Genomic DNA, 23,921 nt, shown 5'->3' with positions numbered 1-23,921 from the left:
AATTTATATACAAACCATATTATTTCCCTATAGGAATGTACCTTTTTTTTTAATTGTAGACTGCAGGCAGATATTTGCCAAGTCATTAGGCCTCACCCCAAAATGGCAAGGACTTGGGTTAGTCCCAGGAAAGGACAGGATCAGGGAAACATTGGGCTTCGGAATGAAAAGGTCTGGAAGGGGTGATGGGAGCAGAAGGTGAGGTTCTTGCTGTCTCTCGCTCGGCAGCACAAAGAACAAGGAGCCATTGACAGCACCAGGAAAAAAAAATGAAAATCCAGTTTTTTTGGGGGTCTGGTGTGATATAAAAAGCTCAAGGACAGAGGAGGGATTCAGAAGTAGCCCTGTGCCCTGCTGTAGCTGTTTAGCTAAAACTTCAGAGCTAAAATAACAGCCATCCGGCATGAACACATTTCTTTCATTTTTAAGTTGTTATTGAATCCCTCTCTCTCTCTCTCTCTTTTCAAATAACTGTATTAGTAAAGCGTTCAGAAAAGAGGGAGTGTTAAAATAAGGCATCCTAAGGAGCCGACGCAAGACCCTAGGGAAGAGGGAGCAGGAAGAGCAGGAATGAAAAATATGGAGGAATTGAGGAGCGCAGAGAGGGAGAAGGGGGGCTCAGTGTAATGAGAGAGGGAGGGGAAAGGGAGGGGGAGAGAGAGGTAAGGGGAAAGAAAGACTGATATTGTGTGTGTGACATAGAGAAACTTTTAGAGAAAGATTTTGAAAGAGAGATTGTGTCTCAGAGGTGGATTGTGTGTTGTGTTAAAGGAACAGAAACATCAAAAAATTAAAGTGTTTCAAAGTAATGAAAATATCATGTAGTGTTGCCCTGCACTGGTAAAACTGATGTGTTTGCTTCAGAAACACTACTATAGTTCATATAAACAAGCTGCTGTGTAGCAATGGCGGAAATTGAAAAAAGTCTATAAGGCACAGGTTAAATAGTGGATAACAGATAACACCATTATGTTCTACAGAGCTTATCTGCTGTGTAATTTGAGTCTTTTCTCCTGTGAATGGCTGCCCCCATGGCTACACTGCAGCTTATTTATATAAACAAGTAGTGTTTCTGTAGCAAACACAGCAGTTTTACCAGTGCAGAGCAACACTGCATTATAATTGTATTACTTTAAAACGCTTTCATTTTTTGATGTTACTGTTCCTTTAACAAGAGAAAAAGTTGAAGCCGTGTATTGGCAAGAGAGGAAAGCTTTGTATGTGGGTGGGTGAGGGACACAGGCAGGTTTGTGCGACAGAAAGAAGAAACTGATAGGGGAAAGTCTTTGAAAAACAGCAATCTGACGAAGACTCATCTGAGCTGCAGGGATGTGGCTGACAGGTAGGAAGAAGTGGAAGAGACAGAACCTGTACAGAGAGAAAGGAAAGAGGGAGATGAGGAATAAATGTGACTCTTAGGGGCACATTTACAATGGGTCGAATATCGATGGTTAATAAACCCTGGATATTCGACCATCGAAGTAAAATCCTTCGACTTCGAATATCGATGACGAAGGATTTACCGCATTTCTTTCAATTGATCAAAGGAAAAATTGTTCGGTCAAACGATTAAATCCTTTGAATCTAACGATTCAAAGGATTTGAATCCATCGATCAAAGGATTTTCCTTCGATCAGAAATTACTTTAGCTGGCGAAATAGCTAGTCGAAGTTTTTTTTAAAGAGACAGTACTTCGACTATCGAATGGTCGATTAGTCTAACGATTTTTAGTTCGAATAGTTCGGTTCGAAGTCGTAGTCAAAGGTCGAAGTAGCCAATTCGATGGTCGAAGTAGCCAAAAAAATACTTCGAAATTCAAAGTATTTTTCATTCTAATCCTTCACTCGAGCTAAGTAAATGTGCCCCTTAGAGAAGAATGCTACAATCAGACAGACATTAATAAAATATAAGTGATGGCACATCTGTAAGTACAGAAGATTTATATAAACACACACACAGTGGAGGTAATGTGCAGTATGTTTGCCGCTGCTGCCCCCTTGTGGGCTACAGATTCATCTGCCCAGTACTCCGATAAACAAGACGTTCAAAGTAGCCATTTTCCTGCAAAATTATTATTATAATACTTTATTTATACAACTTCTACATGTTCTGCATCCCTTTAAATAGATTATACATCATTCACTGACTCAGTGAAGATTACCATCTAAATGATCATAAATCATAGGTTTCCAATCAGTTCCTGATTCAAGGGGACGGGTCTTGTTTTTGGATCTTTGTCCCTGGGAAAACGTTTTGTTGTACAGAGATCCCCCATTTGCAGCTTTTGGCTTGAGAATATTTCCCTTTTTTTGGCCCATCCGCAGCAGAGTTCTCATGTGGAAACTGCTGTAAAGTGACAGCAGCAGCAATTTGAAAGCAGGTCTGACTGTAGGAACAAAGCATAACATGATAAAACATATAAACCAAAAAATATGTTATGAAATTAAACTTTGTGGCCATTATCTTGAGTTGGTGTGGTCAAGGGGTAGGAGTAGACAAAAAAGTAAACAAATTAGAGAAGGTTTCACTGTGAAAACCTGATAAACCTTAGTTTATGACATCCACTTTGGTCAGTTTTAACTAGGGATGCACAGAATTCAGGATTCTGTTAGGGATTCTGCCTTTTTCAGCAGGATTCGGCCGAATCCTTCTGCCCGGCCGAACGAATCCTAATTTGCATATGCAAATTAGGGACAGGGAGGGAAATCGCGTGACTTTTTGCCACAAAACAAGGAAGTAAAAAATGTTTTTCCCATCCCTAATTTGGATAAGCAAATTAGGATTGGTTCAGTATTCGCCGAATCTTTCGCCAAGGATTCGGCCGAATCCAAAATAGTGGATTCGGGGCATCCCTAGTTTTAACAGGAGCCAGTTAACCTGCCCATCTGTTTACGGAGTAGAGAAGCAAACCAGAATACTGGGAGGAGACCCATGCAGGCATTAGGAAAACATACAAACTTTTTGCAGAGAGTAGCCTAAAATTGAACTAAGGGCCCCCAGCACTGCAACTGTTAACTCGGTATTCAAAAGCAAAATAGTTTACTAACTGGTCTGTGTAAATTGTGTTGCAGTAGACAAGTCCTGGTATGGGACCTGTTATCCAGAATGCTCGGGACCTGGGGTTTTCCAGATAGCGGATCTTTCCATATCCAGAATGCTCGGGACCTGGGTTTTTCCAGATAACGGATCTTTCGGTTATTTGGATCTTCATGTCTTAAGTCTACTAGAAAATCATGTAAACGTTAAATAAACCTGGTTTTGCTTCCAGTAAGGATTCATTATATTTAAGGTGGGATCAAGTACAAGGAACTGTTTTATTATTACAGAGAACAAGGAAACAATTTTTAAAAATGTGGATTATTTGGATAAAATGGAGTCTATGTGAGATGGCCTTTCCGTAATTCAGATCTTTTTGGATAACGGGTTTTCGGATAACCGATTCCATGCCTGTATATTCATCGCATATAGTCCGTGTTGGACTGGGACGCCAGGGGCCCACCAGAAAACGTTAGTCCAGGGGCCTATTCTCCAAACTATTTCTCCTCTTCCTCACCTCACTCAACCTCTATTTTTTCAAATCTCTTTTCTTTCTATTCTATTAATTATTATTCTTTATATTTTTAGCCTCTCTTTTAATATACAGAAGTAGGTATTGACCATGAAATAGGCCAAATGGTTAGAAGCACGAGGGCCCACCAGAAATTTTCCTGGTATCCTGGTGGGCCAGTCCGACGCTGCATACAGTATTTTATGCTTTGTAAATAACAATTGTATGTATTAAAGCAGACATTCTGCATTTGACTCATCTCCTGGTATTACTGTATATCTCCCCTTGCTTTAGAAAATGGTTTAAATTGTGCTTTACTTTAAAATCTAAATATATTTGAGCTGTAGAGAGATCCTCTCTGCCCAGTGTCCAGGCTGAAATGAGAGCTGGGTTTGTCCTTTCGTTCGCTCACAGGTAGTGGGTATGTGTTAGTGACAAGCAGAACTGTGCAGTAGAAGCCCAACTGCCACCTCTGTTTCTCTGCTCCCACCTTAGTAAACTGTGCCGGTTTGTTCTTTCTCAAGGTGCTTAGTGGAGCTGTCGATTTTCCTCCAGATGTAAGTTTATCGCCAAAGTGTAACTGTCCCACTAGCCGTTTTTAGAGCTCATTTCATCTCATCTGCTGTGTACAAGACTTGATTAAAGGAAAAACTTTTTTACACTATGATGTGGCCCGGCTGCTTTCGGCAACAACTCTCAATTAAAAAAACAAAATTTCAACAATTATTCCACCTCCTAGCTGACTGGGACAAACTTACAATATCTTGGTTCGGCTGCACAGCAGCAGTCCGTATGGTAGTTCTCCCTAAATTACATATATTTATTTAGCATTTTAAGGTGGCCATACACGGGCAGATAAAGCTGCCGATATCGGTCGTTTGGACCAATTTGACAGCTTATCTGCCCGTGTATGGGGGCTTCCGACGGGTCTTTCCGATCGATATCTGGCCACGATATCGATCGGGAAGGTTTGATTTTTAACCGACCGACCCGTCGGAGCCCCTTGGCGCATCGTAATTCGATCGTTCGGCCATACGGCCGAACATTCGGATTACCCCCGATATAGCCATGCCGTTAGTGGCATATCGGGGAAAGATCTTTGTGTCTATGGCCACCATTACCCATAATGGTGTGAAAGCAAGATATAGATATTTTACAGCACAATGTTCTCAACTTTATCTAAATAAATAAGCTACATAGAGCCATCAAAGCTACTATATATTGCGCACTACATCAAGGCAGTCTTGTTAAGCACACATATAGCCAGAAGAATTTCCCATACACTGGACTGAAATGACAATTAACATGCCCATATTTTAGGGACAATACAGCTATGATAGGTTGTGTTTAGTTATCAGTGCTGCACTTTTCTTTAGTAAAACATTAGCATATATTTTTTTACGCCTTTGAACCCTGTCTGTGTATTTTGAGGTTTATGTATATCACTGGGATTGATTGGAAGTAGCCTAATCCCATGTCTGTATAGAAAAACAATATCCAGAGACAGAAAATGGCAGACTGCTCGTCTTTACTAAACAATAACTGCTGGAGACTTATGAGAGAGGCCTTGCGTACACAAAAATCCATGCACAAATACTGGCAGTGATCATTTTGATTGAAATATCTAATAAATTAACATTCCCACTATAGTCATGAAAGACAATCTTATTAAAAATGATCAGACCAAAGCCAAAAGAATGAGCTTAAATTTTCTTTAATGTTCATTCCAAGCAGTGGAAATTAGGAAGGAGAGAGGGCACAGGGAATTTCAATATAGGACACCTGTACTGAGAATCTGCATCATGAGGAGCCATGTGTATATAGCGATGAACTGTACAGCAGGCATGTGCCGAGTCTGACATGGAAAACCATCATTAAAATGGCTGATTCTATATGCATAGAATGGTATAGAGAGGGAATAAAGTACACGGAAATGAAAAAGTGCACTGGAAATAAATGTTAAATCTCTAGTAGTGATGGGCGAATAAATTCACCTGGCACGAATTTGCTGCAAATTCCCGCGTCAATTTCTGATTTTCACGATTTTTTCATGAAAACTTTCGAATTGCGCGTTTTTTTCCATGAAAAGGTCCGAATTGCACGATTTTATAGTGAAAACGTTCGAATTGTTCTATTTTTTCGTGGAAACGTTAGAATTTCACGATTTTTCGTGAAAACGGTAGAATTTCACAATTTTTTTGTGAACTTTCCGATTTCACGATTTTTCTCCGTTGCGCGAATTTTGCAAGGAAATTCTCAAATTTTTCTGCGGAACGGGAGAGATTCGCCCATCACTAATCTCTAGCAGCAGACATTTAAAAAAAACAAAAAAAAACCTCACTATGAAAGGACACCCAACAATTAGGTCTGCAGAAAGAACAATAAACCCAGACTCATTTAGCAAGAAACGTCATCCAACCCCTGCCACAGAAATTAAAAAAAAAAAAAGCTGGCATGGAAGAAGCTTTCTGCAAAACAAACCATACAGAGGTGTTTAGATTTTTTTGCTGGGTTAAAGCCTGCAGTCCAACATTTGTATGGTGGCTCCTTTAGCGCATAACAAGGATAGAGCTACATGAAAATGTTGCATTAATAGCAATCTTGCTAGAGTTTCAGGGCACTGTTGGCCTGTACTGGTAAAACTGGTTTGCTTGTTTCAGAAAAACTCCTATAGTTTATATAAATAAACTGCAGTGTAGCTAGGGTTGCCACCTTTTCTGAAAAAAAAAAAAATACCGGCCTGCCTATATTCTTGCTGTTTTTTCCTATTAATAATATTGGCATCAAGCATCGATTTTACGGGCCAGGGCGGTAAAATATCAGCCAGGTGGCAAACCCTAAGTGTAGCCATGGGGGCAGCCATTCAAAGCTGAAAAGGCACAGGATACACAGCTGATAACAGAATCTCTGTAGTGTACAATGTGATTCTACATATCTTATCTGTTATCTACTATTTGTCTTGTGCTTGAATGGCTGCCCCCATGGCTACACAGCAGCTTGTTTATATAAACTTTAATGATGTTTTTAAAGCAAACACACCAGTTTTACCCGTGCTGGGCAACACTACACTATTTATTTATTACTTATAACACATGTTGGGAAATATCTGCTCTACATGTTAACTTGAATAAGTGATAAAATGGCAAATATGGACATTATTAAACAACACCTTAAAAGTCCTGTGCAATGTAATCATTCTTTCAAATAAAAGCAAACATAAAATGACAACTGGTTAAACCAACATGGTCAGCCATCCCAAAAACTATTGATCTCACCAAAGGATAAAATGTATGGGTAAAGAACCCCCCATGTTTCCCTTCAAGGCACCCCAAAAAGCAGAACATTCACTGTTGCGTAGAAATGTTAATGAGGGATCTCGAGAGATGATTACATAGAAATTCCACTTCCCCATTTGTTAACACCCAATCGCCTCCCCTTTATCCCAAGAAGTGCAGTTATGATTATAGAACACCACTAAATCAGGGACAAGGGCAAGTAAAGAAGCTATATTATACCGCATCAATAAACCCCACTGATTAAACGTGACCTTACATCCTGTTATGATAAAGACTGGTGCTCTGTCACTTGAAGTCTCTTTCCCATGCAAGTTAACTGATAGATGCAAAATGTTCTAGCTGTAGGATTTCTTTTACCCCCTTCATAGAGTAACTCTCTCAGGAGTGTCCAAAATCCTAAATTTCGCTAGGGCAATTGAGACTGGATACAGCATGCAATTCCTGTTAAGATAGGTCCTGCGGTGATTTTTCCATGGTGCTCTATTAAGCAGAAAAAGGAAGGGCTTTGCATAGGAGAGTCTCTCAAAATGAAAAGTAAAATCTCTGGCACTCTTTCTGGCATCAGTGAGCATTTCTAAACGGAAGCCAAAATGTATTCTGCAAAGATCTCTGTGCAGCAGTCTGTCTCATGAGAGAGGCTTGCTGTCTCAGTACCCCCGAATATGCATATCTACCATCTTGTAAAGGAAGCAGTCTCTGGAGAAATTTTTATCAACAAAAGTCAATCCAACATCGGCAAACAGTCTGGACAGCTGCGTTCTAGCATCTCCATATGGAGGCCGTCTTGTGGAGTGTGTTCCAGAAGAAGTCTATAGGGGTGTAGCAGCAGTCTGTTGCTGGTTCCATCAGTATCTCAAGATAGCTGGTGAGGTGCCTCTAACATTTCCATCAGAAATGTGTCTATTGGAGTGTCTCCAATAAGTTTAAAAAAGAATAGATGTTCAAGACATTTCAGACCAATGGATCGCAGAGCTGGCAGACGCAGAAGTAACTTGGCAAACCTAAGAGAGAGTTAAAGAGAAATCTATAAAAGTAATGAAATGATAGAGGAAAAAAACAACAACTTTGCAGCGGTGAGCACACGGCAACGAGCCATATGGCTTTTTATCAAGAAGAACAAAGGTATGCACAGACACAAGCCAGGATAAAGGACTTAACCGTTATAAATAAAAAAAGTAATGAGAAAAAGTGCCCAGTGTTAATACATGGGCATGCTCTCATAGCCTTGTCTACTCTAAACCCTTATCTTCCATTTGCTTATCCCTTTTAATCTTTCTAGCAATGTCTTTAATCCCACCCATTCTCTCAGTGTCATAATAAAAATAGTCCTCTAACTCACCCCTCATGCCTTTCATTTCAGACAACAACAACATGCTTCTTACAAGCCCTAATCATATTGGACAAGTCCCCAGCAAAACCAGCACTCATGGAAAACAAATTGTGTTGATAAGAGGGGGGTACAGCTGGTTTGGGGAAATTGGGTTTAGGTTATTATATTAAAAAATTGTGCGTGGGGGTATATGCAATACTTTGGCAGTTTCTGGTGTTACAGATGCATACTTTCTATGCAATCAATAACAAGGCCACACACATTTCCATTTCTATCACTGCACATCTTACCTGACCTTCCTATCCTTCCCAAGAGCAAATTTAAACATCTGCCTGTGCAGCATAGTAAGATTTTCCAGTTTTAGTATATTGCACAGGGGCAGGTCTAAGTCTAAGCTAGGAATGGCTGGGAAAGCCATGTAAGATGGTAAAGCTGCAACAGAAAGCTTCCTCCCTAAAGTCTTCCTTCATAGTTCCATCCAAAATGCTCACCTTCCTTGCTGATCTGGATATTTCTGTTTACAGTAGGATTCCAAAGAAGCATATACTTTCTCCCGCAAAACTTCCACATCCCCTGGGTTAGATAAACCCTTGGCATCTGAAACAAAAGGACAATCGGATCACTACAACAATCAGAAAATGTATTACATTAAATAAAACCTTAACACGCAGTGTGAAGAGATGAAGCACACCGCATAAATCTCAAAGTGCAAACCTAACGACAATTTTAAGGCATTGAATCAGTTGTGATCACAGACTTCAGATGCACAATAAATTGATATATGCACCTGTATATAACATCACAACTTCTGCATCCGCAATATAGTTACCAACATAAAGACATCAAATCCCACAACATACCTGGGTTAAACAATATGATTGCTCTGAGGCAGCCCAGTTCTGTCTTGTCCATGCGCATGTCTCTCATCTTTGAAACCAACTCAGTTAGAACCCTGGAAAATAAATCAACATAACATTATACCATGCTACATGAGCAACAATGCAAACTGCCCAAACCTTTCGGTTTAATCATCTTTAAAAGAAGGGGGAAGGTAAAATTCACTTGGGGTGCCAAATGTTAGGTTACCCAAGAAAGGTGCTTATGTTAGTAGAAAAATGCACTGACTGAATCTTGCCAGCCAATGGAATTGAAGATATGCAAATGAAGCAGGAGAGCGTGCATGCGCAGTGCAGATTCAGCCGGGAACTTCCTTATTTGGCAACCTGCATTTCTTACACAGAGCATGTCGGTGAACCCATTACAAAAGAGAACAGAGTTTTTGCAGATATGATCCATAGCTTCTGAGGTATATTAAAGGGATCCTGTCATGGGAAAACATGTTTTTTTCAAAACGCATCAGTTAATAGTGCTGCTCCAGCAGAATTCTGCACTGAAATCCATTTCTCAAAAGAGCAAACAGATTTTTTTATATTCAATTTTGAAATCTGACATGGGGCTAGACATTTTGTCAATTTCACAGCTGCCCCCAGTCATGACTTGTGCCTGCACTTTAGGAGAGAAATGCTTTCTGGCAGGCTGCTGTTTTTCCTTCTCAATGTAACTGAATGTGTCTCAGTGGGACATGGGTTTTTACTATTGAGTGTTGTTCTTAGATCTACCAGGCAGCTGTTATCTTGTGTTAGGGAGCTGTTATCTGGTTACCTTCCCATTGTTCTTTTGTTTGGCTGCTGGGGGGGGGGAAAGGGAGGGGGGAGATATCACCCCAACTTGCAGTACAGCAGTAAAGAGTGATTGAAGTTTATCAGAGCACAAGTCACATGACTTGGGGCAGCTGGGAAATTAACAAAATGTCTAGCCCTATGTCAGATTTCAAAATTGAATATAAAAAAAATCTGTTTACTCTTTTGAGAAATGGATTTCAGCGCAGAATTCTGCTGGAGCAGCACTATTAACAGATTCATTTTGGAATTTTTTTTTTCCCATGACAGTATCCCTTTAAATTAGCTCTATTGTCCAAAAGGTGAACAACCCCTTTAAGGATAAAGTCTGATTTCTGTCTTCTGTGCCTGCACACCCAGGGCGTAAAAGAAAAAAGCAGGAAAAAGATAGTTCTGTGGTGCTCGCCAAGAAGTACCCATGGTGCAGTTTTCTGCTAACAGGAGCATCAGCCTGGGGTATCAAGTGATTAGAATCACGGGGGGCTAACATTTGGCACCCTATAGTGAATAATCCTTGCCTTCTACTTTAAAAGTTGCATGTTGCACTCTTTTAATGAAAATTACCCTAAAATTAACCCACTAGTACATCCAACTATTCCTCTGGCTCTCTGCAGCTAGGTGGAACTGGCAGCAACTGCCTCATTGTGTGAAGGGAGAGCTGCGATTGGCTATCTACATCCTGCTGTGTTTCTGGGCAAGGACTTTAAAGGAGAACTAAACCTCCCGAGTAACAAAGGCCCCCTTTAACAGCCTACCTTTGCCACCTTCCCCATTCCCTCCCGCATTGTGCATTAGTCAAAAAGAAGCACCTGAAAAAAATCTGACCCTCTAAAGTGCAGAGCAGCACAGCAGAGTTCCCAGGCACCATCTTCTGCCCGTTCATATTCTTTCAGGTCTCTTCGCCTTCAAATATGCATGCACCTGTTGGCGTTAAGTTCGGAAGAGAATGCGAATGGGCAAAAGATGGTGCCCAGGAACTCTGCTGCATTTTAGGGTCAGGTTTTTTAGGTTTTTTTTGACTAATGCACAGTGCGAGGAAGAAGAGGGGAGGGGGCAATGGCAGGCAGTTAAGGGGCTTTTTGTTACTTGTTTTGTGGACGCTGACCACTGATTTGTAACAGACAGTGGACCAAAGGAGATATATGCGGAGCTTCAATTAACTGGTCATCATTGCTTACGTAAGACCCCAGGCCACCATCATCCTTATGTTTCTGGTTCATACGTGCACTCATCCGGGTGCGCATGCACAGTTTAGCGAAAAGTCAAAGTCAGAAGCAAAAACCTTAACTTAGCTTAACTCTACTACGCAGGTAAACCTCAGGCCAAGGTAGAAAGAACCCAGTGCCAGTTCAGTTAGTGAGTAGAAATACTGGTTAAGGTCTTGGGTAACGAATTATAAGCATTTTAGGATTGCGTAACTTTGGCAACCCCCGGTGATTATACTTTTTCTACTCTCTTTAAATGTTCCAGATTAGGCATGTTACATCAGTTTACACTTCTCCTGTGCATGGTTGTTCTCAAAGCTATTTCACCTTGGTCATCATATATGTTATACAAAATAAATGTGTGTTACAGGTTAGCCACCTGGGCTGCCTATCTATTCCTTTTTCTGGAAAACATTATATAGATCTTGTACCTGTCAAATATGGCCCCCACACCAGCACTGTGTGCGCTATTCCTGTGAACATGGAGACCAGTGGCAAGTAAAATCCCATCTTTTACAGAGATCGAGCGATGAGAAAAAGAAGCTATAAGAAGCTCGTTCCATCCTGAGGCAAAGACAAAGAAATTAGGGATGAGGAGTAGAATACACAACATAAATAGGATATGTGATTGTTGTTTGTGCATTCTTACCAGCCCTTAGCAGAATGACCTGATCATCCAAAGGCAGCTCAGAGAAGTGAGGGATCCTCTTGGCCCATTCAACAAGAGTAAAGAGCTGTTTGTCAGCAGCCTGGCATATATTAGTGACTGGATCACTGGGCTGCAGAAAAAAAAGTCAACAATGAACAACCTAACCTTCTGCTAATCAACTTTGTTACACTCTGGCACAAGAGCATGTCCTTTCTGTATGTAATTACAATTTTGCCCTGCAACAGAATGCAAGGGGTAAGAACTGCCCCTTGGTGAGAATTCAGCTCTCGACAGCAAATGCTTACAAGCTCATCAACTAGTCTTCACCAGATGGTGGTCTAGTTACTGCTGCTTCTCTGCTCAGTTCAGTTCTATCCCAGCTGTTACACATATGCAACAAGAGTCTGGTCTTTTAGCCAGATAACTGACTTGCAGCATTGTTTCAGGCGTCAGAGTGAGGAACGCAGAAAATGTAAACAGCAAACAGATATCACTTTTAATAGAAAATACAATTAAAATGAGCATTTATATATTATTATATATTTATATACATTTATATTGGAAAGTTGCTCTGCTATGAGTTGTCTTTCAAAGTGACAAATAATTAGTTTTTTTTTAGTTATATGACCACTAATCTTATGGTGTTCCATGAGCCCTTGCCCAGACAAAACAGGAGAGGGCACTACCGTAACACATCCACATAATCAGCATAAATTAGAGTAAAACTGCTATAATCAAGAAATGTTAAAAAAAAAAAAAAAAAAAAATAAGAATAGACTTTTTGTAGATCTGAATTTTTTTCATAGCTCTACAAAGCATTGAATTTTTTGCAGGGGGGCAAGGCGCACACTAGTTACTCCACTGATTTACTGTTTGACTATCTAGGCATGTTAGGTCAAGTCATGCTGCCCCCAGAGTGATAAAGGTGGAACACAGGATTAAAAAGTGGAATGTAGTTTCTGAGAAAGTGGGATCAAGATTGTAAAAAAAGATTATTTTGTATTGCTGGATTATATAGACAAATAGTAACTGGCAGATTTATCAAGGGTCAAATTGAAAATTAGAATTTCGAATTAGAATTTTCGAGTTTTTTTATGGCCAAAACTGTCAAATTCAACTAGGGAATTGTTTAAATTCAATTTTTTAAAAAAATTCAAATTAGAATTCGATTTCGAGATTTATCATACACTGGCCCTTTATGAACTCGAATTGGACTATTCGCCACCTAAAACCTGCCAAAATGCTGTTTTTGTCAATGGGAGATGTCCTGGGATCAATTTGGAGTTTTTGTGGAGTTTTAAAAAAAACTTGCTTGAATTCGAAATTCGACCCTTGATAGATCTGCCCTTAACTGTGCAGTATACTAATACAGAGTAAAAGGGAGATAACCAAATGCGTCATAGTAATCCTCAAGATGGCAATCGGGCCCGGATTTGTGGGCCCGAATTGTGGACCAGTTCAGTTGGTTTTGGATAGTTCATTAGAAATAACTTTTTTTTAATTTTTTTATTTCCTTCTATTTTCTATTTGTGACTGTTTTTCTAATATTAAAGGAGAACTAAAGGTTAAACTTAAGTATGGCATCTAGGGTACAATATGTTGGCATTCATTGCAAGAATTTGTCTTTGAAAATCAGGTTACTATTATCATTAGTGATTACTTACTGAACCGCCTCCCTCGAGGCTCTGGTCACTTTTCTGTTCTACTGCCAGTTCTGCTTCCAATATTTTCTCCACGGGCATCTCTTCATTTATTGCCCCACTTAATTCTGCTTCTCCATCACGTTCCCTTCCTCGCTGACGCTCTTCTTGTACCGCTGGGGAAATATTGCAGGTAAAAACAATTACTTAGAATTCAGTTAAAGGAAGTTTAAAACCAAAAAATAAAAGTGCTTTAAAGTAATGAAAATATCATGTAACGTTGCCCTGAACTAGTGAAACTGATGTGTTTGCTTCAGAAACACTACTATAGTTCATATAAACAAGCTGCTGTGTAGCAATGGTGGAAATTGAAAAAAAGTCTATATGGCACAGGTTAAATAGTGGATAACAGAGAACACCATTATGTTCTGCAGACCTTATCTGCTATCTATATTTATACTTAAGCTAAAGTATATTTTTTTCAATAAGGTAATTCAAGAGGGGACTGGGAAGGGATTGTAATGGAGTCAAAAACAAAAGTGACGAGACCCTTTACATTTATTTTAGCCATTTTCCCCATCAACAATGTAAGCAGAGGGGGCAGTGACATGATGTATTACATACATTTCTGGGATTAAGCAAAACACCTACAGCACCAACATAAACGGTCAAGTATACAACTATTCACGGAACTAAAACAAGTCTAATCATATCAATTTTTCTTAAAGGGATACTGTCATGGGAAAAAAAGTATCAGTTAAACGTACTGCTCCAGCAGAATTCTGCACTGAAAAAGAGCAAACAGATTTTTTTACATTTAATTTTAAAATCTGACATGGGGCTAGACATATGGTCAGTTTCCCAGCTACCCCCAGTCATGTGACTTGTGCTCTGATAAACTTCAGTCACTCTTTACTGCAAGTTGGAGTGATCTCACCCCCCCCCCCCCCAGCAGCCTAACAACAGAAAGAAAACCAGATAGCAGCTCCCTAACACAAGATAACAGCTGCCTGGTAGATCTAAGAACAGTACTCAATAGTATAATTCAGGTCCCACTGCGACACATTCAGTTACATTAAGTAGGAGAAACAACAGCCTGCCAGAAAGCAGTTCCATCCTAAAGTGCTGGCTCTATCTGAAAGCACATGACCAGGCAAAGTGACCTGAGATGGCTGCCTACACACCAATATTACAACTAAAAAAAATACACTTGCTGGTTGAGGAATGAAATGTTATATTTCAGAAAGAATTATTTGCAGTGTAAACAGAGTAATTTAGAAATAAAAACTACACCATAAAAATCATGGCAGAATACCTTTAAACATGCAGAAGCATTTTAATGAAAAAAAATATACAAACAAAAACCCAGAATAACCTTTGTGTAAGCCAATTAGTTGTTCTACCCAATTCTCCCCTGGTACACCGCTTCATGTTATCAGTGGGGTCATTTGCGTGTGGATTAATACATTCATCCTTCTTTTCTGAAAACCACATCTTAGGTTAAGTAACCTTTAAAAATAATTATGTAAAATGGCTAAGGATGCTTTTCTATGCACGTTTGCAATTTTCATTTTTTTGTTGTTGTTCCAGAGCTATTCAAGTAGTTAGCTGCAAATATAATGAAGTGCTGTGCTCCCAAAGGATATGGGAAAGGGCATCTGAGGCTCCTCATCGCTTTCCTGAGCAGCGTAACATTAGAACACTTCTGTTTTCCTTTAAAACATCCCTTTCTCTGGCTGCAATTATACAGACAATTAATAAAAACTTAACTTATTATGAAATATAAAAAAAACAAATAGCAAAATTAATTTAAAAGGCATGAAGCAATTTTATATTAAAAATTTAAATTAAGGTTTACTTGCCCTTCCCTCTATTTTCCCTTAGCTGTATTTATGAGATTTCTATTCAATATTTCCAGAATCATTACACATGGCAAAGCCATGAGGAAATATTAAACATTCTATACAAAGAATTGCAAGATTGTGGTGTGGTTTCACAGTGGGAACATTTAGGGGCCTATTTCTGAAGCCTTATTTTTTTTTGGTCGAGTTTTTTACGGGGAAAACTGAAATTTTAGATGAAAAATAAAAATTCCAATTTTTAAAAATGTATTATTCTCCAAAACTGCTAAAAATACGAATCTGAAAATACTCCAGCTTAAACCTGTTGAAGTCAAGTTTAAGTCAATAGCAGATGTCCCTTTAACAATTTGAATATTTTTCTCTTTCCTTCATGATCTTCAAAGGTTTTGGGCTGGTTTTTATTTGATTATCCGAAAAAGTTTTTTTTTTTTTGTCAACTTTCTTTTTATTTCAACCATTTTTCACTTTTCCCATATGATTGTTTACAATAACATCGTAATGCACAACACATGAATGCATGGTACAGTACATTGCTTTACATTGGAAAGATACAATAAAGGAAAGAAAAAAAAGGGAAAAAAATAAGGAGAAAGAAAGTAATAAACAAAATCAATCCACTATGTGTATGAGGTACAGGTATGGGACCTGTTATCCAGAATGCTCGGGACCTGGGGTTTTCCAGATAATGGATCTTTCCGTAATTTGGGTCTTCGTGCCTTAAGTCTAAAAAAATTAATTTAAACATTAAATAAACTCAATAGGCTGGTTTTGCTTCCAATGAGGATTAATTATATCTTAGTTGGGATCAAGTACAAGCTGCTGTTTTATTATTACAGAGAAAAAGGAAATCATTTTTAAAAACTTGGATTATTTGGATAAAATGGAGTCTATGGGAGACAGCCATTCTGTAATTCGGAGCTTTCTGGATATCGGGTTTCTGGATAAGGGATCCTATACCTGTATATCATTCAGTCAGTCACAACTGTTACCTTAACTGCAGACTATTGCCAAAGGCCCCAGATATCAGATCAACGTACTCTCTAATAAAATTAACTCTGCCCATTGCCCTGTTCCAACTCATAGGAGTATAAAAGTCTCTCTATTAAGAATCCATGTGTCCCATATTGATAATCTGAAAAAGTTTTTATCCTGCGTCAAATTGAAAAAGTAGCTTTATTTGATGCAAAATTGTGTCTCACAACTTTTTTCACACAGACATTTTTCGTTCAAGTTTATTGGTAAATTAAGGGCATTCGTTCAGATTTATTAGTAAATTAAGGTCATTCAGTTTTGGGAGTTTGATCAAATTTTTTTTTTCATATATAAGTGAGAAAAAGTCGAGTTTTAGTAAAAACCTCTCTTAATGTGTGACAATATTATGTAATTTTAAAAAATAATTATCTTTGTCATTTTTCTCTTTGAAAATCCCCAAACTGTATTTTTATCCATCGGCCTTAACCTATGCAATAAGAATCCATGCATGGACCAAACTATGATGCAGACAATCATCTTGCATAGATCATAAACAGTAAAAAGGATGATGTTTAAAATATCAGATAATATAAACTGCTAAGATATATAAGGATAATGTCACAAATTTTCATGAACATAAAGAGGCCTGAAGCTTAAAGGGGAAGTGCACCTTCAGAACACAAGTCTAAATTTGAATGGCTCCAGACAGTTTTGTAATGTATCTTATTATTTTAAATGGATAGTTATGAAGCTACAGACCATATAAACGGTGGATTGCTGCTGCTAAAAGGCTTTCTCCTCTTCTTTTTGCTAGGGATCGCCAACACGGATTTTAATTCTGCCCATACAGGAAGCTGACACTGAACTTGTTATTGTGCATGCCTCCCCTCTCCAGCTTTATTTGCATTTCACTAATCCTATTGGCTAAAGATTGCCAGTCAATCCCATCAAAGACATACAAATGAAACAGGAGAATGAAGCTTGTGCAGGGCCAGTTCAGGGTGATTTTTTGTTTGTTTGTTTGGCTGCCTGGCAAGTCCGGGGCTGGGAAATACCCTACAGAGAGCCGTGAGCACAGAAGAGAGAACTTTATTAGGGCTGATCCATGGCTTATCAGGTCTGTAGCTTCAAAACAGAACTTTCAAATTAATAAAGATGATTTGCAAAACTGTTTTTATTTCACAGGGGCTACTTAAATGTAGAATATAGTCTAAAGTGACCATCCCCTTTAAGGCATCTAAGGTAAATTTGAATGTTCTAATATAAAAGCAGGTACATTATATTTTATACATGTGCATGGAGTATGGGTGCAAATGTCCAAAGAACCAGGCAGAGAGATCTCCATGCTATAACAGTATTTCAGCCAATCAATTGTGTGCATGTTGTCATATGGGTGGTGGAAGGTATTATGGACAAATAAAGAGCAAATTGTGAAGCCAAACTAAAGTCAGTTTCAACAAAAAACAATGAAAGTATGTCCGTTAGATGCCAGTTAGGCACATGCAGCAGAAATGTCTATATCAGTGGTTCTCAACTTTTTCCAAAAAGTCATCTAGAAAGCACAAAAAAAACTTTACAGTGTGGCCAAGAACATAATGGAACATATTAAGCACTACATGGGCTACTCCTAACCTACTGCACATTTGTAAACAGTCCTCGTATACATATAGGGGCCTATTAACTTAGCTCGAGTGAAGGAATAGAATAATAGAATAGAATAGTTTTTTTGGCTACTTCGACCACGACTTCGAATCGAACGATTCAAACTAAAAATCGTTCAACTATTCGACCAATCGATAGTCGAAGTACTGTATCTTTAAAAAAAAACTTCGACCCCCTAGTTCGCCACCTAAAACCTACCGAAGTCAATGTTAGCCTATGGGCAAGGTCCCCATAGGCTTTGCTATCTTTTTTTGGTCGAAGAAAAAACGTTTGATCGATGGATTAAAATCCTTCGAACAATTCGAAGGATTTAATCGTTCGATCGAACGAATTGCGGTAAATCCTTCGACTTTGATATTCGAAGTCGAAGGATTTAACTTCGACAGTCGAATATCGAGGGTTAATTAAGTAAATTTGCCCCATAAAGTAACAGCAAAGTAGCATAGAATTTTTTTTGTTTTGATGCTCTGATTGTTTGGGAGTTTGGGTATAAATGTTCATTTGCTATGTTCACCTGAAAATGCACTTGAGGAAGGCTATTACAGACAAAAATGCAGTGCAGCATTTGCTGTAAAAAAATAAATAAAAAAAAAACAGTGATGATACTTAAACTTTTTGTGCTCTCCCAGGACGTTTTGATTTTTGTACTTTATTTAAGCACAAACCACACAACATGTGGTTCACCGTTCCAAACACTTTTTTCAGTTCAGTTGGTTTCAGATAGATCACCAGAAATAAAGACCTTTTCCAAATACTTTCCAATTTCTATTTGTCTCCATTTTTTATAATATTGAAGTGTAACAAGGACTGTTCACGCTGCTCCCATCTCGCAGACGCTTTCGCAGTATTAAAGCCCGAACAACCAGGCATGCGCTAAAGCTTTTTTCCGCAAGCTATCAGACTCCTCAACTCACTGCCTGTCCTCCGACTACATTCCAGACACACCTGAACTGTGAACTTAACTTTGTGAACTGTTAATTTATTTGCATAATTCTAAAGGTTTACACATGTATATATCCAATTTCTGCCTATATATTGCACATTTCATGTTTACATATTTGTGTATTTTTAAGTGCCTTTTTGTGATATGTACTAGCGGGAGCCACGTCGTCTCGTCTCACTGTATATTCGTATACTGCTGAGATGACAATAAAGTTTACTGTACTTTACTTTAAAGTTTAATTTTTCACCTTCTAAAGCAGCTCCGAGGGGGGGGGTCACTGACCCTTTAAATGTTCTAAATTGATCCATTTGTTATTTTTGTCCCTGCTGAAAATAATCCGAGTTACATTAAATGCAGCTGTTAGAATTGCTAAAATAGTTGCTAACATTCCAAAGAAACTGCTCAGAAATTACTAATTGTATCAACGAAATGTAGCAAATTGTAACAATTCAAAATGTTTCTGGATCACCAAGCTGCCAGACAAACACTAGAGACAGGATCATTAAACTTTAAACTTCAGTTTTGGGAAAACGGTAAAAAATAAAAGATGGAAAGCAATTGAAAAAAATATGTTTATGGTGAATAATCTGAAAACAACTGAACTGGAAAAAGTGTTTGGAAGGTGAACAACCCCTTTAAAGTGCTATACTGCTTAAAGGGACAATTCAATTTTTAACTTGTTCTCAACATTTTGTACAGGCATCTACAAACATTACCATTTTATAGAAGTAGAATAATAGATTAATCATTCTTGTTACTGACACATAAGCTTAACTCTATATAGCTGAACAGCAGCTACTGCCACTTGTAGGCAGCAATGGGCCTCACCAGAACTCCAAGCGTGCTTCACAAATGGCCTTATTTTAATAAACAAAGGCAGGCTTATATGGAGAGCTGTACTATAACATAAGTTCTTATATTTGGCATGCTTGGAGATCAAAGATTGAGTAAAATAAGTATTTAAAACAAAATGTGTAATAAATGCGTACCTTCTCTCTTCATCCCAGTAGCAAGGCATTTCTGATATCTGCAATACTGACAGCGGTTCCTCTGCCTCTTATCTACAATACAATCTTTGCTGTCTCTACATGTGTAGGTCAGGTCCTTACGAATTGTACGTTTGAAGAATCCTTTACATCCCTCACAGCTGTGCACTCCATAGTGCTTGCCTACAATGAAGTGTAAAAATCATTAAAAATAAAAAAGATTTTGAGCTTATTACTTTTGGGCTTAATCAATCATAATCCTCTCCTCAATAACCATCAACCCATAACAAACCCTTTGCCCGTGGACCACTCATATTAACCAATTTCGGTCTCTAGTAAAATTAGGTAAAAGGCAACTAGTCATTTAGAGTTTTCTTGAAAACCTTTCACCACTCAGTGGCTTCTTCAGTTCAAATTAAGTGGTAGGGAATTCCCTGGCATTTAAACCATTGAGGGCATTAGGACTGTGCTCCTCTGAATATAAAGTGTACAGTACTACTGCTGCGCAACTGCTGTCAGGGCCAGAACATCGTCTGATTCTATTACTACTTTATTTAATCTGAATGGTTATTGGCAGGTCTGAAGTTTGGGACGTCCAATTGTTCGACCGATACAAGGGTGAAATCTATGGCCAGCTTTAGTTTCAGAAGAGGATATATTAGTTTTGTAGAGCCCAGAGAATGGGCAAACTTGGCATTTTTTTTTCACTAAAACTCTTTAAAACATAATGACACACATTACAAAATTCACTCAGAACATCCAACAGATAGCTAGTTATTTACATAATACAATTCAGTTCTTCCTTTATATTACCTGAAGAGCGGTCCCCACAGATTGCACACAGCCTCTTTCCACTGACTGTCCCTCCATTGGGATGACTCTGCATACTCCTCATCCCAAGTGGAGGCTTCACATCCTCAGAGGAGCCAACATGATGTAGGCCAGACAGATTCACAGTGGAATTAATCTGGAATAATTGGTAGAATGTATCCATAGTGAGAAATAAATAGGGACTGTGGAAGTAATATATTATGTTATATATACATAATGCTGTAGATAAGGGTCATACTTAATAAAGGTGTTGGCCCTAAAACATGTTGTGTAGAATAGCGCAATAAATGCACATATAGAAGGAATTATGTCCTGCAGTTGAACCTTTTGTATTACATATATATTATCCTTACAGTGAGGGATCAATGAACTTCAACTACAAGGTTTGGTACAATTTGAAGTAATACATAAACATCTACATCTGTTGAGAATTAGATAAGGGATGGGATATAAAGGCAATGGACACCCAAGGAAGATTTGTCACCAACATTATTCGCTACTAAGTGTGAAAAAATCTCCCCCGCAAATTTCTTACCATTCATTAATCTTGCTGCAAGTAAATTATATTAAGCACAGCAATTCATCTTTCTCATGGGAAAATGCAAGAGCAGGCATTTTCCCACAATTACGCCAAATCGTCACAAGTAATATAATTTACTTGAAATGCCAGGGCCTATTTTGAATTCCAGTCCAGGGCTGCCGACCCTTATTATTTCTTTATACTGCCAAATAAGAGGCCCCCATAGGATGCAGACAGTTCTGTGGCAGGCAGAACTCAGACCCAAAATGCTTAAACTCTGGGTGTCAGACAGAGTACTTTACATTCAATAGTATTAGGGGTGGTGACAGGCAGACAGGGACATCTTTTCCACCACAGATTTCTGCAAGATAGCAGCAAAGGACAAAATGCTCCACGTGCGACTGGCCTTCCAGAGTGAGAGATGCACAGCTCTGTGGATAAACAAAATTACCTGGGGACTGCTGACAGGTCCATAACCAATTGATGGAGTTCCAGGAATGCCAGGAGATCCAACAGAACAATTGATAACAGGAAAAGGAGAGCCAATGCTACCAAGTGGGGAGTTGACAGATGAGGTCATCGCAGATCCAACCATGGAAGGATGTAAAGGGGCAGAAGGAGGTGGAGGGGTGTCACTAAAGGAGTGTCCTAAGGGGGGGCTGAGAGATGATGTGTCCGGGCTTTGGCATACTGAGAAGAAAGAGAGAGAGTACATGACTTTCTGCAAATATGTCCCAATTACGCAACAATCATGTCCTGCACATTGGTGTGAAAATTACATTTTTAAACATTCACCCCATCTCTCAGACTAGCAGAAAAAAAAACCCATAAAGCTTCCAATCTTTAATTAAGTTAATTAAGTAACTTGGCCAGTCTGGTTGCTGTTTTTAAGTAAAAAAGAAGTAAAGTGGATCTTTATGCTGAAAACAAGACAACCTCAGCATCTGAATTACGACTTTGAAGTGTTGTGTTACTATGAATAATTCACTGTGATTGGAATTGAGTTTTGCAATATATTCTGTCACTATGAATGACTTGTTGTATAAACATAAGTATAATATATTATATGAATGTGTGTGTGTATATATTACACAAAAGCCATGAATTTCTTGTAAATGATATCCTTATAAACGGTGAGTTCTGATGTCATCAGTTATAAACAGTGAGTTCTGATGTCATTTCTGTCACATGAGTCACTAAAACATGTGTATTACATAGTGAATAAAGTACCCTCAGTTGCAAAATATGAGGATATTAGAAGTTACCTCGGCGTTCCATGACCAGTATAAAAACACTCGTCCTTCGGCCTGGTATTTTTATTTGGTCATGAAACTCCTCAGTAATATCCTTATATTTTACAAGAGGGGGTACTTTATTCACTATATAATACACAAAAGCCACAAATGTCTTGTAAATTATATCCTTATAAACGGTGAGTAGTGATGTCATCAGTTATAAACTGTGAGCAGCGATGTCATTTCTGTCACATGACTCACTGAAACTTGTGTATTATAATAAATAAAGTACCTCCTGTTGCAAAATATGAGGATATTAGAAGTTACCTCGGAGTTCCATGACTTGTATAAAAACACTCTGCCCTTCGGCTTTCTGTTTTTATATGGTCATGAAACTCCTCGGTAACTTATAATATCCTTATCATTTACAAGAGGGGGCACTTTATTCAATAAAAAAAAAAAAAAATATATATATATATATATATATATATATATATATATATATATATATATATACACACATACACACACACCCACCCACACACTGTTTTATGCCCTTGAAAGTCTTTGTACATTGTTTTTAATGCCTCTCCCCTTTTCTACTCTATTGGTTAATTAATGTATTCTGGTGATTGCTGGGTCTGGGGTATATATCTGGTATACCTGTCTGCCTTTTGTTCAAGCCTATGATTAAGTGCAGGACAGCACAAAATGCGTAAGGCTATGTATTGATTTTTTGCTAAGTTTTCCTTTTTTTTTTTTTTTACAAGCCTGTTTGTTTGTGGGATCTGTGAGTGCCTGCCGTTTGTTTTTCCTTTGGTTGGATATCTCCACCTTGAGCTGTAGGTCTGGGGCATGAGCACCCACACCCCACGCATTACTGGTGAGATAATAAACGTATTGGTTTTACGCTGGGCTTTTTCTCTTTAAATGCAGTCTGGTTGCTGTGACCTTAAAAACAACAATATTGTCTACCTGATTGAGCTGGAAAATCAAGCCCAGCTGCCCATGTATCCCAGAGGCACAATTGCAGTTTATGCTACTGATATGCAGCCACACAACTCGTCTATATCTTAAAATGGATCATAATCAGGAAGTGGACAGTAGTGCTAAGCAGATTTCCATGCAGTCAAAGTAAATCTATAGAAATCCAGTGATAAGACATTGGTATGTTACTTTCTCACACGAATATATATCTATATTCATTCACACGCGCACACACAATAGCAATTAGGGGAAACTGTACAGGCTATACAGAATCATTGACGACTCCATACAAGTACACACAAACTGAAGCGAAATGCTGCAATACACTGGCCCACTCACCCCGACTGTCTCCCATCCCGTTGAGGCCTCGGTTTGCCTTCCTCCTGTGTGTATTACAGTACAGACACTCCCTGTCGCTATATACGGTAAACGTATATAAATACGCACTGAGTCCTCAAGTCATTATGTTAGCGAAGTAGCATTATAACGATGCGCTGGCAGCAAATACGAAATTTCCGGGATATTTTACGGTCACCTCGCACCGGACCCAGCAGCTTCCAGCCCTCCCAATGGCCCC

At 38.7% G+C, this 23,921-nt stretch overlaps 1 protein-coding gene across 1 annotated transcript; it reads right to left on the bottom strand.

The window, feature by feature from the left end:
* Nucleotides 1–6,724: 6,724 nt before the first annotated feature.
* rxrb.S (retinoid X receptor beta S homeolog) lies at nt 6,725–23,915 on the bottom strand. Its single transcript, NM_001088361.1, is given in 10 exon segments — nt 6,725–7,844; nt 8,665–8,770; nt 9,034–9,125; nt 11,489–11,621; nt 11,707–11,836; nt 13,371–13,522; nt 19,775–19,954; nt 20,585–20,738; nt 21,574–21,812; nt 23,684–23,915. Coding segments are annotated over 10 exon segments (1,350 nt in total). The 5' UTR covers nt 23,700–23,915; the 3' UTR covers nt 6,725–7,696.
* Nucleotides 23,916–23,921: the final 6 nt, after the last annotated feature.

Source organism: Xenopus laevis, chromosome 8S (genome assembly GCF_017654675.1).
Source record: "Xenopus laevis strain J_2021 chromosome 8S, Xenopus_laevis_v10.1, whole genome shotgun sequence".
Lineage (NCBI taxonomy): Eukaryota > Metazoa > Chordata > Amphibia > Anura > Pipidae > Xenopus > Xenopus laevis.
Note: the sequence above shows the minus strand (reverse complement) of the source record. Positions and strands in the feature narration are given on the sequence as shown.